At 39.9% G+C, this 18593-nt stretch overlaps 3 protein-coding genes across 3 annotated transcripts; 2 read left to right on the forward strand and 1 right to left on the reverse strand.

The window, feature by feature from the left end:
- Positions 1-1920: 1920 nt before the first annotated feature.
- LOC117376750 (creatine kinase S-type, mitochondrial-like) lies at positions 1921-5315 on the forward strand. Its single transcript, XM_033973284.2, has 10 exons — positions 1921-2007; positions 2768-2939; positions 3070-3268; positions 3492-3587; positions 3654-3875; positions 3974-4059; positions 4244-4367; positions 4435-4569; positions 4645-4770; positions 5132-5315. Exons 2-10 carry the CDS (start codon positions 2791-2793, stop codon positions 5246-5248), a joined length of 1254 nt encoding a protein of 417 aa, XP_033829175.1. The 5' UTR covers positions 1921-2007; positions 2768-2790; the 3' UTR covers positions 5249-5315.
- A 1804-nt stretch (positions 5316-7119) lies between these two features.
- On the forward strand, positions 7120-8447 carry LOC129456491 (CD59 glycoprotein-like). Its single transcript, XM_055223950.1, has 3 exons — positions 7120-7323; positions 7399-7500; positions 8211-8447. Exons 1-3 carry the CDS (start codon positions 7275-7277, stop codon positions 8384-8386), a joined length of 327 nt encoding a protein of 108 aa, XP_055079925.1. The 5' UTR covers positions 7120-7274; the 3' UTR covers positions 8387-8447.
- Positions 8448-12849: 4402 nt separating this feature from the next.
- LOC117376274 (corticotropin-releasing factor-binding protein-like) lies at positions 12850-17978 on the reverse strand. Its single transcript, XM_033972702.2, has 7 exons — positions 17856-17978; positions 17701-17788; positions 17108-17265; positions 16048-16258; positions 14966-15120; positions 13847-13967; positions 12850-13254 (listed from the first exon to the last, which is right to left on the reverse strand). Exons 1-7 carry the CDS (start codon positions 17943-17945, stop codon positions 13100-13102), a joined length of 978 nt encoding a protein of 325 aa, XP_033828593.1. The 5' UTR covers positions 17946-17978; the 3' UTR covers positions 12850-13099.
- Between the last annotated feature and the right edge of the window lie 615 nt (positions 17979-18593).

Below are 18593 nucleotides of genomic sequence, written 5' to 3' on the forward strand. Positions count from 1 at the left end.
ACTTTGTTTGTGGCTTTGGGTTTTGTCAGGGTTTTTTTTGTCTCTGTCCTGCTCATGTGGTTTGGTAAAAGCACACAGGCGCATGGATGAAGGACCTTCAGGTGGCCTTGGTGTTTCATTTCACTGCTAATGGCAACATTAGGTCGAAGGTCGAAGAGAAGGGACATAACTTTGTGGATCAACAGTCGCTGGACAAAAGTCCTGGTCCTTTTCAGCACACTGTCCTCTTAGGGTCACGTGACAGGCCCTTTAGTTGTACTGTACAGGGCATTAAATCCGGGGGGTGTATGCATCATGCTTTCTCTCTGGAGTAGAGCAAACTCCGGACACGTGCATGTGGCTCAGATCTATGGCTCATTTAGGCTCCCCGTGCGCGTGAAGGCTCGCGCGCTCTTTGATGGCACGAGGAAAGAAACCATGAGACAATCAGTGACTATAAACTGCAGCTGGATTTACACAGAACGATTTTGAGATCAGCTTGGAGCAGCTGGAGTGTCCAGGCGCACAGGTGCGCTCCAGGCGCGCTCCAGGTGCGCCAAACGCAGTAACACTGCGTCAACACAGATGAGCCTTTAATCTTTATAAAATAAAACATGAGCTCGCGTTTTTGTCGCTCATGTTATTGTCAGAATAACCTGTATTTGTGGTTTAATCCACTGAGATGATAAAAGTGCAGGTCACTCCTTCACTGTGGCCGCACCTGCTTCTCAGGCTGAACCGAATCACTGCAGTGGTCGATAAAGTTTTACACTTCTCCCTCGTAATTATGAGGGAAAACATCGTAGGCCTAAATACGAGAAATTATGAACTTATCTCGTAATTACAGGAAACTATCTCGTACCAGAAACTATCTCGTAATTATGAGATAAGTATTTATTTTTGGATGAACACAGTCCTTTCAGCAGTAATCCCACAGGCCCCTGTGAAAGAGTGAGTGTAGTCTGCCCCCTGCTGGAGGAAGCAGGTCAGCACTATGTGACAGCAGCTTCTCAATAAGAACAGAGCATCATTTTTTATTTATTTATTTCCAAACTCGTCGAGTCCTGGTGGAGGCTCGGTGCCAGCGCTGCTTCTGTGGCTGAAACATTTGTCTCGCCCCAGGAGCGAGAGGCGCGTGGATCCAAACACCAGATGGAAGTCAAATGTACAACAGACCCAAGGCCACGCGGGGTAAACAGCCTCCAGCTCCAAGTCTGACTCACAAGTTCATTTAGAGTTTAATTACACCATGTAATTTTTTTTTTTCTTTTATGTTTGAAAGATGAAGCTGGAAAGTTCTAAAGCAATATGTAGGTTTACTTTAATTTTATATAACGTTTAAAAATAATAAGCAACCAGAGACATGTTTGGATCAGTGACAATGACACAGGCCTACTACAGCATAGTCCTACTGCAGTGAGAATGACATAGTCCTACTGCAGTGATAATGACATAGTCCTACTGCTGTGAGAATGACATAGACCTACTGCATTGAGAATGACATAGACCTACTGCAGTGAGAATGACATAGTCCTACTTCAATGCCATTATTGATTATCTGTCTGATAGAGACACAACTGCACTGTGTAACTTTTCTGAGGGGGTCATTCATCTTCTTGTTTCCATGGAAATGCTACAGGTTTCTTAGTATGGTCCACAGTCTGACAATAAACTCTATGAGACAAGCAGGCCAAGTCAGATCTGTGGAAAGGTGACTGAACCCCAATAGAGGGAACCGTGTCAGAGAGAACATGCAAACTCCAAACAGCCTCTGTCCTGACCCCTGACCCTCTCTGACCCTTGATGTTATCCTGATCACATAATTTAAAGACAAAGTGAACATTTTATTGATATCTCTCCTGACAGTACTGTGTGTGCAGGCACAGGCAGACAGGCAGACTGCACAGAAAGGATTGTGTGTTAATCCGAGTGTGTGGACAGTGCCTCCAGCCTCCTCTTCTCTGTCTCTGTCTCTTGTCGTTCTCTCTCTGAGCTCCAAGCCTCTGTCGACCCTCAGTTTTCAGACAGGTGAGTGATCATGTCTCTGTAGCTTCAGTCCTGAAATAGCTGACTTCTTCCATTTCAGCTTTAGTCACACTTAAATAAGACAACTCCCAGTGTAACTTTAGAAAGATTTGTGACTTGAGAGTGAGCAGTGAGAACATACCTCACTTTGTCTGTTACATACAATTAACGGCTGATATTTATTTAGAAAACTTAGTGAGTCAATTGTACACTTAATTTGTCCTTAAACTTATTTTAATTTCAAAATAGTGACAAATATTTAATCTAGTTTAGTTTTTGTGTATCTATTCTTAGTCTTATTAATAGCACCAGGACGTCAAACAGCCTTAATGTGACTCTTAATGAGTTATTTGCATTCTCTGCCTGTTTCAGAACAAGTCAGATATGTTTATGATGTCGGTAGCAATGCTTTATTGGAACTGGCAGCAAGCACATAATAGTAAAGCAGGTGGACATATAAAGAGGACCAATAAAAAGCAGCTGGCTCTTTTAGGAATAATCTTCCTCACACTGTTTTGTCTGGTTTGTTTCCTTCTCAGGTTTTAATCTAATGCCTTTAAATGCAGATTTTTAGAGTGTGACTAAAGGAGAAAACGCAAAACAGCAGTGTTAAGTGATTTTCCTCAATGGTCAATATAATCCAGTTTCAATCCTTGTCGTGAGCTTTTTTAACATTTTTTTCAAATGTTAGTGTGTATTTTTGAGCCTTAAAGAAATCAGTTTGTAGTAAAACGTTCATTAATGTTTTAACTGATTTCCACAGGTCTTACTCATCTCGCTGTAACCATGGCCAACTCATTTGCGCGTATGATGTCAGGCCGAAACACTGCTGTGATGTTGGCCAGTGTGGGAACGGGAGCCCTGGTCTCTGGATATTTGCTCACAGAGGGGAGTTCTACTGCTGCTGCTGAGAGGAGGAAGCTGTACCCGCCCAGGTGCGTCTCTGAGCGACTCTCACAACAGGACATGTCGCATAAATCCACAGCTGTCACCTACTTTAGACACAATGTTACTGTTACTACTTTCTATAACGTTAACATTTGTACACACTTAATTGTTGTGCAGCGCAGACTTCCCGGATCTGAGGAAACACAACAATTGCATGGCATCAGCCCTGACCCCTTCAATGTATGCTCATCTGCGAGACAAACTCACCCCGAACAACTGGAGCCTGGACCAGTGCATCCAGACTGGAGTGGACAACCCGGGACACCCCTTCATCAAGACTGTGGGGATGGTGGCCGGAGATGAGGAGAGCTATGAGGTGCTTACACTGAAAATCACAATAATACAGGATTATAGTATCATCACAGGTACTGATTCAGGTAGTTCAGCTGGATAATAGCATGGATATAAACAGTTTTATCCAGAAGCATCATCTCCTCCTCTGCTAATGTCTGCCCCCATATCCCATAGTGGCGCTCAAAGGTCAAATCATTACTTCTGTTCATGTCTCATATTGTTTCATTGCGTGCTCATTTCCACAGGTCTTTGCAGAGCTCTTTGACCCTGTCATCAAAGACAGACACAATGGCTATGATCCTCAGACAATGAAGCACCCCACTGACCTGGATGCGAGCAAGGTTTGACTCCTCATTCCAGTCCATTACATGTGGGTGCTCAGTGACGTTCATTGGTCCTGTCTCCAGCTGTCTTCAGGCATGTTTGATGAGCGTTATGTGCTCTCGTCCCGCGTGCGCACTGGTCGGAGTATACGAGGTCTGAGCCTGCCCCCAGCCTGCACACGCTCAGAGCGACGTGAGGTGGAGCGGGTGGTGGTCACTGCTCTGTCCGGGCTGAAGGGAGAACTCGCTGGACGCTACTACAGCCTGGGAGAGATGAGTGAGCGCGAGCAGCAGCAGCTCATCGATGTGAGTGCACAGAGACAGTTTATAATGGAGATTTTGAACCAGTTGGTGCATTCTTTTTCTTAATCATCATCTTGATGTCCTGTCCTGTTTCTTATTAGGAGCACTTCCTCTTTGACAAACCTGTGTCGCCCCTGCTCACGGCTGCGGGCATGGCCCGAGACTGGCCCGATGCCCGAGGGATCTGGTACATTATATCTGCTCTAAAATCAGTTACTGTAGGAAGGAGTGAATTAGTCTGATGGACTTATTTTTTTATGGAGGAGACAGCTGTTTAAAATAACAGACAATCTGTGTAATAGTAAATACACAATTGTACATTGTATGAGGTATGAATAACATTCTGTTGTTTATCTTTTTTTCTGTGTCAGGCATAACAATGCCAAGAACTTTCTGATCTGGATCAATGAGGAGGACCACACTCGGATCATCTCCATGGAAAAAGGAGGGAATATGAAGCGAGTGTTTGAGCGTTTCTGCAGTGGTCTTAAGCAGGTTTGTACAGCATTTACTTTATAAATCACCTCAACATAACAGAGCATTCACATGGTGTTTACTGCAGGTGGAGCATCTGATCCAGGAGCGTGGCTGGGAATTCATGTGGAACGAGCGTCTGGGATACATCCTCACTTGCCCCTCCAATCTGGGCACAGGCCTCAGGGCCGGAGTGCACATTCGCCTCCCTCTACTCAGCAGGGTCAGGAGCCGTAAGGAGTACATTATTATTCATTATTCTAAATGTTTATTAAAACAAAAATGATGAATGATTTAGGACGCTCGCTTCAAAAAGATCTTGGAAAACCTGCGGCTGCAGAAGCGCGGCACAGGAGGCGTGGACACAGCAGCCACGGGAGACACTTTTGACATCTCCAACCTGGACCGCCTGGGCCGCTCGGAGGTACCACGCCCATTTATGTCATAAGAGAAGAGCACATGGAGCAGACAAGTCAACAGGTGGAGGCTACGGCAAACCCTGCCCCCTGCTGGCCTTAAATCTCCCTGTGCTCTCAAATGACCCTTCACCGCAGCCACAATACGCCTTATCACTAATCTGTCAGCCGCAGAGTAAAGACAGAGCCTGAAGGACTATGTTTAGATTATTTTAGTTCAATTCCTTAGAAATTACAGAATGAGAGAGGCATTTTATCAAAGTTCAAGAAATCCCTGTGTTGCATGTTACAGATTAATAATGAATGCAACATATGCAATAAAAAGTTCATCATCTGCCATTTTGAAATAACCTTATAACTGTGCTGCAGGTGGAGCTGGTGCAGTTAGTGGTGGATGGGGTGAACTACTTAATTGAATGTGAGAAGAGGCTGGAGAAAGGACAAGACATCAAGATCCCTGCCCCAATTCCCCAGTTTAGGAAGTGATCTGGGATTATTCAGATTCCTGCTCCAGATGCTGTCTGCAGACTGTTGGTCCTGCTCCATGAGGAAAAGGTTTAGTGCAGTGTCACGTTGTAACACGATGTCTTATGAACCCAATAAAACAAAACTAGTTGAGGTGAAAATAGTAATACTGTACATTATTTTATTTATTTTATTCAAACACGATCACTCACTCAGTATATTTCAGCAAACTTTATACTGACATGTCTCTGTTTCTTTCACTCTGTCTCTGTGTCTCACTCTGTCCTTCTCTTTTTAATCAAATTGATGCATCTTTATTGGATCATAATGCCACAACCCTGGACTGAACCTCTGCGTCTGTTACTTGCTAAATATTCTTAACAAGGACATTTCCTAAGTCTTTTCCAAAATTGAATAGCCTGAACATGCGAGATGCAGACAGTCAGAGCGCAGTCTTCTTTATCTGATTAAATCCAAGGTTAAGTGCAAATCCCATTAGCTCCAGACACCAGTGAGGGTAAGCAGAGGTGGCTGCATGTGCACTGAATGGCACAGAGGTATTTAATTACTTTGGTTGAGTTTAGTATGAATTTTAATAGCATGTAACTGTGTATTTGTATATGCACAGCAAATATATTCAGAAGATTCATTTTAATTTTGTGCTTTTAGTTCATTTTAATAAGTTGGTCAGTCAATATTTTTATGTGCAGAATGTTATGTGTTTTGTTTTTGTGGGGTTTTTTTCTCATCTGTCCTTAAGTGTAACCTAGTAAGTAAACAAAAAGTCTTAAAAAAAAGCTTCAGATAATGTGTAATCCCTCAGTCATCAAGGTTTGATTCACAGTAAAAAAAAAAAAAAAAAAAAAAAAGTCTGGACAACTGCTTCAAATACATCCACAAATGTATCCAAAATAATCCTTTAAACTTATTAGAACTAATCCAAATAACACATATTCAAGCCACTTCAGTGCATGTAGATTTGTTAAATAAAGTTGTAATAAGGTTAATACACAAAATGAGGTTTAGCTGCATTTCCTTTAGTAAATAACAAACTAAACCAGAGACACAAAAACCTTAAAGGGTCCATATTATGCTGTTTTCTGATCTATGTTATAATGTTTATAATGTTTCCTCATCAAACACATAGTTCTTCAGGTTCTTCTCTTAAACAGAAAACACTCTGTTCCACCTTGTGATGTCACGTGGTCATACAGGAAGTGCTCCGCTGCGTTTTTAAACTTTAAACTTAGACATTTTCACTAGAATCATTTGGATCATTTCAGCTCTGGAATTGCCAATCTCCACGGAAGAAAAGGTGAAAGGTCGCTGTAGTAAAAGACAAATTTTGATCTGTAAACTGGGCAAAAAGTTGTAGGAGAGAAGACGTTTCGCTGCTTCTTTACTGGGTCATTTAGTTTGGATCGTACCTGGACGACTGAGGGATTACACAGACGTAAAAGGAGCTGTTAACGTGTAAACTACCACTATATGACATCACAAGGTGGAACAGAGCATTTCAAACTTTAGAGATTAATCAAAACACAACTCCAGGTATGTTTTTGATGAAATAACAGCATTATAACAGGACTAAAAGCTCACAAGAGTTCATTTTGTGTCATATAGGACCTTTAACGTTAACAAAAAACATGAAAGTTCACTTGTTTTTGTTATCTCTCTAGCCTAGTTGTATTATTAATGGCCCAATAATTCCTGGAAATGATTTGATATCCCGTAACGTTCATTAAAACAACACACAAATACACTATTACAATTAAACGTATCAGTGAATAAGAGTGAGCCGTTCAGAGAGGTGTACGTGGGGTCAGTGCAGGGTGTGGACTCATAAAAACTCTTACACAATCACACATGTAAACATTAGTTCAAAACCAAAGACTTGTGATGAATTGCATGTAAATGTTGTGTAAAGGATTCCTGTAGACACGCCTGAACACTTAGGCCACTTCAGTGACACTTATGCACAAGTAAAAGTCCATATAAAAACACATCAAACATCGTCCAACATCAAACGCACAACATTTGTCTGAACATGACACTGTGTGTGATTCTGGCTGTAACCTGCATGATGCTGTCTGGAGGTGAGTATTTTCTGTAACTGAACATACAAATAGAACAAATTTGAAGGTGAAAATGTGTTTTTATTTTATTGTCAGTGGGCAGTTTGCAGTGTTTAACATGTTTTAGTGTGAACCCGGGCTCCTGCACTCAGATATGGAACTGTCCGGCTCATTATGATCGCTGTGCCACAACTATAGGTAAGTCCATTTATTTATTACTTATTCGTCTTATTTGGGACAGAGTAACCTGGAAGAGTTGTGCAAAGTAGTGCCTTTTATTTATTTATTTATTTATGGCAATTGTACCTATTACTCTTTTCTTGACTATGATTGAATAAAATCAATACATTTGTGCAGTTTATTGTATTAACAGCTTGACAATTAGATTTCCTCATGTCTTTCTTCAAAAGTGCTCCTCTTATTATTTCCTCAAACATTTCAAATTAAGTATTTAAGTACACTCCAGCACAATTATTCTTGATCCATAGTTCACTATCTAACTCTGCTTGTCTCCACAATATTGCATTAAATCTATCTCCATGGAGACAAGCCAATAAATCTACAAGGCTAATTTATGTATTATTATTATTATTATTATTATTATTATTATTATTATTATTATTATTATTATTATTATTATTATTATTATTATTATTATTATTATTATTATTATTATTATTGTTATTATTATTATTATTATTATTAATTTATTAATTTATTTATATTTTTTAAGCTATTTTTGAGCAATAAAAACCCCATAACACAGAGTTTAATGATACTGTGGAACATCTCAGGGAAAGCATCAGCATCTCCATGGAGAGCAGTTTATCTATCTCTGACTTAGCAGCTATGTTAAAAAAAATACAAAAAAAATGCAACCCTCATTTTGACTTTTGTCCACTTCACAGTTGCGGAGAACCTAATCACCAAAGAGTGCATGAGGAGTGATATTTGCAACAATGTGTATTCAGTGGGAGTGTCCTGCTGCTCTGGAGACCTGTGCAACGGGGCCCAGCACACGGGGGCCACCTCGCCTCTGGTATTAGGGGTCCCCATTATAGCTGTCGTTATGATGCTTAACTGATCTGTTTGTACATGCAGAACAATGAATATACTAACTCTCACTAGGGAAATATTAGTTACCCAGTTCCTCACGTAATATTTAGATTTTTTTTATTGTAGATGTTTTGGATATCTGTCTTTTATTTTACAAATATGGCACATTTACATACACATTTTAAAAAATATTTTCTTTATTTTAATATTTTAATTTACCCTGTATATTGTATCTAATTAATTTAAAACCTGGAATACTATGGGTTTTTGTTTTTTTTTGCAGTAGCTAAAATTTACCACTAGAGGGCACCAAAGAAGAGTTCATTTCAAACCCACACAGACATTTATATTGGTGTAATGGTCTTTTCTTGCACTATTGACATGGTTTAAAGACTTTTTATCATGGTGTAAGGGCATTTGTTATTTCAGCAGAGCGACAGAATGACACATGCCACATCTAACTGTGGTTAAACTCAGAGAAAAGCTTTTACAACTGCTAATAAAGTGGAATAAAACAAATCTGTGGTTTTCAGGGCAACTCCCAAGTTACTCTATTGTATTTCCACAATCATCTTTTGTTATTATGTACACTTTGTAATCTTTGAGTCAATATTTTACATATATAAAGATATGTTTATAATGACAGTGTTTTCTTTGCTGTTCTTTATATCTAATGTTGAGTTCATTAGATTAAACATAACTAGATTCAGTGTGATAGAATTGGTGTATTCACATTCGTACATTAGTTATGATTTGTTTGCTCTGGGTGAGTTGCTAATAATAAACAGTGATGCAGTTTTCTCAAGCGTCTGAATTCATAACTGACTTAAATGAATGTTGGCATGATCAGCGTGCATTGTGTTAATAGTACATGTTCTTATGTCATTTAAGGTGAGGCAGGATTGTACTTTCTCAGCGGGAGGAAGTCAGTCCCATAATATCCTCCTATAAAACAACCCATTAATTTCTCATTCTCTAACCAAGATGGCCACTATGTCTTTTCCCGAACAACATTTTCCAAATTTACTGACCTGAAAAGACTTGCGTAGCCTTATTGTTCCTAAAGGGAAATTTGCTCTCTTCCTTTTTTTTCTATCTTCCCAGTGTTGCATGGTCGGGAGCGTGGGAATTGCTTTCCAGGTCTTAAGCCAGGATCTTGGTCAATAATTTATCAGTAAATGTGTATGTTTTGGGGAGTTGAGAGTGTAAACCAAAAGTTCCACCTCCTAGCTCCAGTTTTTATTTATTTTTCTTTAGTTAAATGGTTTGTTCCTGATTTCAAACCGTGTGATTTTGCCCCACGACACAGAAACAACAGTCTGGGATGGTGCCGTGCTGTTGTTTCCTTATATTTCTCCAGTCTCTGTTTATTTTTTTTGCTTTTTTGTCACTCTTAAAACACACAGTCACAGAGGAACAAGGGACTGGCAGTTGGTTTCCCATAATTCTTTGTAACAATGTGCCTGATTGAGTGTAAAAAGGTGACCGGTCCCTGTCAGTAGCTTCTGTTTTAATTACTGTCAAAGAAAACACTCTGTAAAATTAATAGATTGTATTTCACAGACACATTTTTCCCTCACAGCTTTTACAATACAATTAGCGATGGGACTTTTGGCTCTTTTATGGGATCCGAATCTTTTGGATCAGTTTATTTCAAAGAGCATTTCAAAAGACTGGCTGTTTTACTATTTATTTATATGACGGAAGCTGATGTGAGAACTCATTTTAGAAACAGAACAAACCATTTAAATTTTAAGTAGAGAAAAAAACCAAGGCTTAAATGTGTTTGAAATGGTTTAAACTGAGAGAGGAGTGTGTTTACCCTTTGGAATTATGCATCTAAATAAAACAATAATTATAATCATTTAAAAACGGACTATTAACATGATGCCAAACATGTTTTTGTGCTTAAAACTCTCATTAGTGTTGTCTGCTTTGCATCTGTGCTGATTCTTGTGTCGGTTCAGCGTTAATCAGTATAAAAATGCAGACAAATTAGAAAGAAAAAGATTTGTTTCTTTTCAAAAATGATATCCGGGTCAAACCGTTGGAATAGTTAAAGGTAAATGAGATTATAACATGCACAAGTCTTCAAAAGTTTGCACATGTGACAAAGAAATGGGTAATATCTATGCAGGTTTGTACCCATTTGTTAATGTGTATGAAAGAAAGAGTGTCTGTATATCTGAAACTGAGTGATTCTGTGCGTGTGTGAACTGAATGTTTTTAGAAATGTCATATTTGAAGGCGAGATGTGTTGTATTTGATGTATGTACCATATGTTTGCAGGTGTTTCATCCACCTACACCAAACTGTTTCTCTTACTCAACATCAGCCTGTGCAGGGACGACAGGTGGAAACTAATATTTATGCTTTAACCTGGCACCAAACATCTTTCCTGTTTTTTAAAGGTCAGTGTAAAGTCGTGCACTGTCCCTGTCTTAATAAAAGCATTCCAGACCATACCATATCATACATTAAGGAATCGTTCAAAAGAGCCAACTCGCTCACAAACATCACATCACTCATGAACAGATTGTATTTTACAGTCAAGTTTTTTTCCCTTTTCAACACAATGCACGATGTAAAGAGCATTTATCTCGACAAAAATACATTCAAATCAATGTAATCAAGCAACTAGATAGAATTCATAAACCAAAAACAGGATATTCTGTGTGAAACTCTGCATAAACCAGTAATATTTAGTTAGTTTATCAGTTGTACAGTGGTTGTGCAAGCTGGATTTCTCAGTTTGTTATGATACCATTCCCATTGCACATTATTTATGAAAAACTACAACAGTTGGAGTGGACGAAATTACATAATTCTCTCGCTTAGCTAAAATTCATATTTGTTTTAATTCCACTGATAATCGCCGCATCAACGATCTGATGTTGTGGTGTTGATTTGCTTTTGGCAGCTAAAACTAATAGATAAAAAGGTACCAGTAAACAAAAAATGATGTTGTAATGTGAAGAATGAGTGTTAAATAGATTTGTTTTGCTACGAGAAGAGCGTGAGATAAGAAGTTGGATGAGATTTCTCCAGTGTCTTTAGTAAACATAATTTCAGCACAATTTGAGCAATCTTTTGGAGCAATCTTACATCACCGTGCACCCCAACAGTGTGAAGTTTGTAGTAAGATAACAGCTTCGAAAACATTTCATTTTCAGAAAACAGCTACGCCTGGAGCAAAAGAGACATCCGTTAGTTAATTGAATCATTACGGTTGAGCACGTTTGAGATTAATTCCATATAAAGAGGAGATCAAAGATGTCGAGCAGAATAAACGCAGAGGCTGTCACTGTAATCCTATTAAGAGCTGTTCTCTCATTCAAAGCCTGACCTGTTCAGTCACTGCAAATACACAAAGTGAGACATGATGGAAGAGGTGACCAATACCAAGTGAGTCATGACGAACATACAGTCAGCCAATTATCAGATGGATTTTTAACCAATTATCACATATCCACTAATTACGATGAGGAAGGCTATTTCTGGAGGTAGTGGAACCGAGGGGATTAGGAGAAATAAGACAAATGAATGCGTCACTGCTTATGTTTAACACCAATTTTACACATGTAGAGGCAAATATGTATGTACAGTACTTAGACAAATGAGGGATCACACACACGTTATCTCTTTATGTTGAGTTAAATTTCATAACGTCATAATTTCAGATGGAGCTTCAGAACCTGGGACAAGATTATGAGTTAAGTGTCTTGCTCAAGGGCACTGCTTTCTCATGTGTAGGTGCTAAAACCAAATCGCCAGCGTGTAATTGAGTTGATCATTAACCTACGGACAGTTTAGAAAGTCTGGATTTCTCACTTTGACTTGCTAATTGTTGAGAAGTAACATGGGAACTGCACTTAGAAAAAACTGCTAATGACATGTTTTGCTCACGGAAGGGTGTTAAAACCAAGCGAAATGCCTAAATCGTTGTGGGAATTTGCTAAAATACACAATATCGATGACTGATGAATAATAATCAATGTGATATTTCACAACTGGAACGTGTCACAGCAGAGGGAGATATGTAAAAGATCTAGTTTAAGTTGCAGCTTCAGTTCAGACTTGTTTAACTGTTGAAAAGTATAACGTGAATGTTTGAGTTAACAGCTTAGAATGAAACCTATATGTGTTTTTATGCAGTTTTGCCAGTATCCCCACAGTCAAATCACTTGGCATAATATAAATCAAATGCTTTCTAATCTGTTGTAACCTGCCGTTTTACAATAGCACACTTCCCCAGGATATGTCTGCTCTATTTAACCTTAAACTCCATTAAAGTCAGTGTAGTGTTGATGCAACTTGGAAAACCTTCAAATATAAAAGTAGTACAGAACATAAAGTTAAAACAGAGAGGTATAATCAATAATGCATGCATCAGAACATAATAAATCACTGACTTTGTGCTTTAACATGCGAGACTTTATTTTTAGTTGTCATGGCAGTAATGGCAGCTGCAATAATTATACAAATTACACAAGATTAAGGCAATGTTCTTCTGATAATCAACAGAAAAAAACAACGTGATTCAATAATATAAGTAAATATATTATAAGTAATCATAAAATAATAAAATAATTATGAATAAATATAACTTACACAACACAACAAAGTAAATATGGGCATATAAAGTGTTTGTTGTCTGGTGACGCTTGAATTCAATGTTTGACTGCAGTTGTATTTACACATTGAAAAGCAGAGTCACAGTGAGCGTGTGCGGCATGTGCCCTCACTCCACGGAGCAGAAGTTGTCCAGGCTGTTCTCTGGAGCTTTGGGCAGCGTGTCTCGGTCCAATAGTCTGTACTGAAACGAGACGCGGTTTATGTAGTTCCCACTCGACACCAGCCGCACTACTGAGTTATCACAACCAATCTTCATCTGCGCTGGAATGCCAAAGAGAAAGAAAAAAAAAAAACATTTCACAAGTTATGAATTATTTTGAGGAAATCTTTGGCATGCTTTGAGATTAGATGTTGTTGTTCGTGTATTCTGGGCACATTTTAAAAACATTCCGCAGCTATCGTGTTTAAAAGATGAATGTGAACGGTTAAACAAACACAAAAAATTGTTTCAGATGTGGGTACGGATTTCAAGATATTGTTTTTTAATACATTCTTTGATTTAAAATGGTTTATTTTGGTGAATTTATACAATCAACTATTCAAATAAACCAGATTAAAAATATTACCAATGTTCTTTTGATTCTGCAGTGGGTCCTGAGTCTGTTGCAAGGTTATTTTTGGCGTCCTGGTGTGAAAAGTTTAGCAACCTGTGGCTTAAACTACAGGCTTAGCTGGTTTTATACCTAATAAAACTTTGTGGAGCCCTGCTTTTTGCACAGGAGAGCCGTTAGAGTGGTTTGTTTTTTTGTTTAAAAGCTGCAGATGTTGATCAGGATTGAGTACCTCTTTTATCTTTTTAGAAATAAGTGAGTATTTTGATATAAAAGATGTGCACATATGAATTAGAACTTACCCAGTCCGCTGAGGGAGAAGCAGAGGTCAGCCACAGGGAACATATGAGACGTGTCCACTCCGTTTCCTCCTAACAGCTCCACATAGTCGCCGGAGCCTGAGCACGCCGACCACACCTTCCTCTGCACACAGCACACACGCTGCTCGTCAAACACTTCTTTATTACAAATGATGTTTCACAACTACGGCTACAGCACAAATGATTCAACTAATAAATAACATTGGGAGGCCAAACTCGTACTAGAGTGTAATGCCAAAACAATCAGTGAAAAATAGTTCTATTCTCCTCTCGGTTACAGATCTCGCAAGAGTCTGCTCTGGAAATGTGATACATCCAACGGTCTATTTACAGTGAGCCGTGTTCAATGTAAACCTACAGTCACAACGATTATACACTAACAGTTAAATATATGATCTCACCGTAACCACAAGGTGACAGATTAAATAGTATTTTTTATGGTATGTGCTGTTCTTGTCCCGTCAGTCACAGTTGTACGTTTCTACAAACATTTCCTTTTCACATCCAAAGATTCACCTCAGTAATATGTTATTTGTCAGTATTATGTTATTTGTTTCAGACATCATCAGAGCTGCTTTCCTTATTACTAGTATATTAAAACACATTCAGTCCCTTGGATACCTGCCCCTAACATTTGAGTAGAAAATGTCAGCGTGTTGTATTTGGCTGTGTTAGTGCACTTTATCATAATGTCAGCCGTCTGGCAGCGGATGTCAGTGCAGCTGCCAACAGCTCCAGGACTCACTCTGCTCTGTATGTGGTTTATCAACACTTTGTTTCATTCTGTACCACAGATGTGCCTTTGAGCAGAAAAATATCTATTACTTTACTGTGACCTCTGTAGAGGATAGTAACAGATTTGTCTTAAAAAATAAGTTAAAAATGTCTCTGTAGTGAGAGTGCTTAAGGCTAATTAACTGTTACTCAATTATTCCCAAACACTGTATTCACTCTGGTACAGTTCACATAATATAATTATAATGAGGAAACACATGAGAGATTCATGATGTCAGAGCACAGATGAGTGAATGGACACATCTGTGTGTGAGTGTGTGTGAGTGTGTGAGTGTGTGTGGGGGTGTGCTGGAGTGTGTGTCTCACTTGTGGGATGAGCTCATTGCTTTTGGCCTGCCCCAAGCTGAGTTCTGTCAATCGGATCTCCACAGGGTAGATGATGGAGAAGCTGCAGTTCCTGCGCTGATGTGGCATCACCATGGTGAAGCTGCCCTCTGGACTCTGAGACATGATGTTACAAGCTGCACACACACAAAGAAGACCACAGCAAATCAACACTTCCCTCTCACCTCACCAAGTCCTTATTGACTCCCTGCGTCACGAATTAGACCAATCAGAAGTGACTGTGGGGGGCGGCACAATTAGCTCTGAGAATGGAAATCCAAGTCCAGTTCAGACGGGGAAGATATGGAAATAACTGAAAGCAACGCTGAAAAAAGCATTATTCATAAAGTAATGTTCATTTTGACAGTGTATGAAATGCCAATCACAGCAATGAAACTTTATTGATTAAATATATTTCAATATTATGACTGAAAGCTGAAAATAAATAATAAAATGTAAATAAAAACAGTTTTTCAGCCTGCATACATTAAAACAACAACACAATTTATAAAGCAGCCAATTTCATCATTATACTACGATGAAGAAAACAGAGAATGGAAAAAAACATCTGAACTTATCAAAACTGGGCTACTACTAATCCTGATGAATAACCCATGTTAGATTTTGCCGAGTAAACAGCAGTTGTCCTTCGTCTTTGTTACTTACTGGGCTCATGACGCAAAGGAAACATGGGAGAGTGCATTCAGGGCCGGTGTGCTGGCCAGCTGCTGCTAGTGTCCAGATACAAAGTGATTTATATTGTTTGTGCCAGTCTTCTGCTTCTTTGTGTGCTCTGTCTGTGATTGTTATGTTGCTTGACACAGTGTTCACACCATGTTTGTTTAGCAGCTGGAAAACAGGTGCATGCCGCTCATCCAATCTCCAGCTTTCGCCCTGGGCCCTGATTAACGCTTGACCGAGCACAAATATCTAAGAACTACACACACAGATGCACTGCAGTCTAACTCTAAACACCAAACTCAGTGGAAATAACATCCTTGCTGCATGTTTTTTTTCACGATATTCCCGGAATTATGACTTTGACGTGAATAAACAGGACTTACGGAAAGGGTTGTGCAGTTTTTTGACGGTGAGGGTGAAGCCGCTGTCTTCTCCATGGATACGAAAGAAGACCATAGCGACGTTCTGTGATGAGCGCGAAGAGGAGCCGGCTGCACTGGACGAACAGTAGTCTGTGTAGCGCTGGTGTGATGCCAGAGGGTGGTCCTGGCTGCTCGGGAACTTCTCCCCCTTTAGCACCCAGCCATCAAACATCTGAGAGAGAGAAAGTAGAAAATAAGCACATGAGAAAGTAGAAAATACGCACATGAGAAAGAAGAAAATAAGCACATGAGAAAGTAGAAAATAAGCACATGAGAAAGTAGAAAATAAGCACATGAGAAAGTAGAAAATAAGCACATGAGAAAGTAGAATATAAGCACATGAGAAAGTAGAATATAAGCACATGGTCCCTCTCTGATGTGTGAGGGAGTGGTTTTAACAGCCCATGTAAAGTATTTGAGTTATATGCTACTCATGAAAAGTGCTTTTTGAATGAACTTTTATTTGATTTAATATTTAAATCATATTTTTCAATAATTGTTATTAATTGTAAAATTGTTGCTCTGTGTGTCTGTACAGGGTTATATAAAATATAAATGACTGTATTCAAATATAGAATATATAATGTGCAATTTTGGCATGAAAATAAAATGTATGAGATACAAATGTTAATTGGTTCACCATCATCGTCTGAGGCTGGCTGTTTTTAATTACCTCCATAATCCATGTGAATTCACTTCCATAAATACACCACTAATAGTATTAGTGGTTTAGAGAAAAAGATGCTCTTTGGTTTATGAAGATGCGGTGTGCAGAATGCGGCTGAGACACATTTAACATATCCCATATTTAGGACACTTTTTTCAGGACTTGAACTGTGTCTTGGCCTCAGTTAAATACTTCCCACTCTGACCCTGGGTCCTGTTACTAATACGAACGGAAGCACCACAACGTTATGCCCTAAAAGCACCTTCGACATGATTGGCAGCATATCAATCAAACAGAATGACTTTGGGCTTCCTCAGACTAATTTGGGTTGTTGGTGTGTGGGTGTTTCGAGACCTTAATGAAGTCCCCGGCTCTGCAGTCGATGTTGACGTCAGACAGCTCCAGACCGATGACCTCACTGGGCTCAGCGATCACGAAGGTGGCACAGGCCAGCTGTGGACGGGACGCCACAAAGGTGAAGGAGCCTTCAGTCGACAGCATGTCCAAGCACCCTAAAATATACAGGAAACACACAGACAAATGTGAACTATAAAGACAGTGAGAACATCAACCCAAAGCAATAACATGCAAAAAAAAAAGAGACAAGTATGGAAAAAGAAATGAATTTAATGCTGAAAGCTGGTTTAATGATAAGAATGACTAACAACAGTAAATCTAACTATATGTCATTGTTACTGTTTTGGAACCTTTTGTTCTGTAGCCTACGTTACATTATAGTTTTTGTATTGGGTAAATGTATTGATTTAGTTACAATATAATTTGTTCAAAGTTATCTCAGAGTGTAGCCTGTTGCCAAGGCCAGGTTTAACTTATTGACCTTCAGTCACAAACAATCAACTGTTTGCTTGAATAAAAAGTTCCCATAAGTCCCTGGGCTGTTAAATAACAGTGTTAATCAGAATCAGCAGTTGTAATAATCTACTTACTGAGAGGTCGACGAAAAATGAAATCCTCAGCTTCTCTTTTCTGCTCTAAACTCAGGAGGGAGTACAGTCCGTCCGGGGCGTCGTTCTCCTGCAACAACAGGTGCTCCAGGTTTACTCCAGTTTCACTCAAACACATCACGGGACAGTGTTTTTACCTCTATGTATCTGCTGAGCCCCATCCGAGACGACAGAGACACGAGGAAGAGGAGCAGCTGTGCGCGCGGAGGCACCTTCATCATCATCATGTTGGTTTGAGGCGGAGGAGAAAAACTACTGCGCCGCCTCAGCGCTGCGCTTTTATATGCGCGCTGCGCCAGGAGCAGGCCGACTGCACATCACAGGGTCAACACAGGCACTGAGCCAGAGGCACTTAGGAAGAGAAGAGAGAGGGAAGAGGAGAGGAGAGGAGAGAGGAGGGGAGAGGAGAGAGGAGAGAGGAGAGAGAGAGGAGGGGAGAGGAGGGGAGAGGAGGGGAGAGGAGAGAGGAGGAGAGAGGAGGGGAGAGGAGAGGAGAGAGGAGAGAGAGGAGAGAGGAGAGAGAGAGGAGGAGAGAGGAGAGAGAGGAGGAGAGAGGAGAGAGGAGGAGAGAGGAGGAGAGAGGAGAGAGAGGAGGAGAGAGGAGAGAGGAGAGAGGAGAGAGGAGGAGAGAGGAGGAGAGAGAGGAGGAGAGAGGAGAGAGAGAGGAGGAGAGAGAGGAGAGAGAGGAGGAGAAAGGAGGAGAGAGGAGGGGAGAGGAGAGAGAGGAGGAGAGAGGAGAGAGAGAAGGAGAGAGGAGAGAGAGGAGGAGAGAGGAGAGAGAGGAGGAGAGAGGAGAAATGGGAGAGGAGAGAGGAGGAGAGAGGAGGAGAGAGGAGAAAGAGGAGGAGAAAGGAGGAGAGAGGAGAAACAGGAGA

The sequence above is a fragment of the Periophthalmus magnuspinnatus genome, chromosome 9 (genome assembly GCF_009829125.3).
Source record: "Periophthalmus magnuspinnatus isolate fPerMag1 chromosome 9, fPerMag1.2.pri, whole genome shotgun sequence".
Classification (NCBI taxonomy): Eukaryota; Metazoa; Chordata; class Actinopteri; order Gobiiformes; family Gobiidae; genus Periophthalmus; species Periophthalmus magnuspinnatus.

Excerpts from the sequence above, each read along its gene's own strand:
- LOC117376750 (XM_033973284.2), top strand. The coding sequence starts at position 2,791 with ATGGCCAACTCATTTGCGCGTATGATGTCAGGCCGAAACACTGCTGTG. Across the intron at positions 2,940-3,069 it reads AGGAAGCTGTACCCGCCCAG|CGCAGACTTCCCGGATCTGA; the intron begins GTGCGTCTCTGA and ends ATTGTTGTGCAG. Across the intron at positions 4,060-4,243 it reads CCCGATGCCCGAGGGATCTG|GCATAACAATGCCAAGAACT; the intron begins GTACATTATATC and ends TTTCTGTGTCAG.
- LOC129456491 (XM_055223950.1), top strand. The coding sequence starts at position 7,275 with ATGACACTGTGTGTGATTCTGGCTGTAACCTGCATGATGCTGTCTGGA. Across the intron at positions 7,324-7,398 it reads CTGCATGATGCTGTCTGGAG|TGGGCAGTTTGCAGTGTTTA; the intron begins GTGAGTATTTTC and ends TTTTATTGTCAG. Across the intron at positions 7,501-8,210 it reads TCGCTGTGCCACAACTATAG|TTGCGGAGAACCTAATCACC; the intron begins GTAAGTCCATTT and ends TCCACTTCACAG.
- LOC117376274 (XM_033972702.2), bottom strand. The coding sequence starts at position 17,945 with ATGATGATGATGAAGGTGCCTCCGCGCGCACAGCTGCTCCTCTTCCTC. Across the intron at positions 17,789-17,855 it reads GGCTCAGCAGATACATAGAG|GAGAACGACGCCCCGGACGG; the intron begins GTAAAAACACTG and ends CTGTTGTTGCAG. Across the intron at positions 13,968-14,965 it reads GCAATGAGCTCATCCCACAA|AGGAAGGTGTGGTCGGCGTG; the intron begins GTGAGACACACA and ends TGCTGTGTGCAG.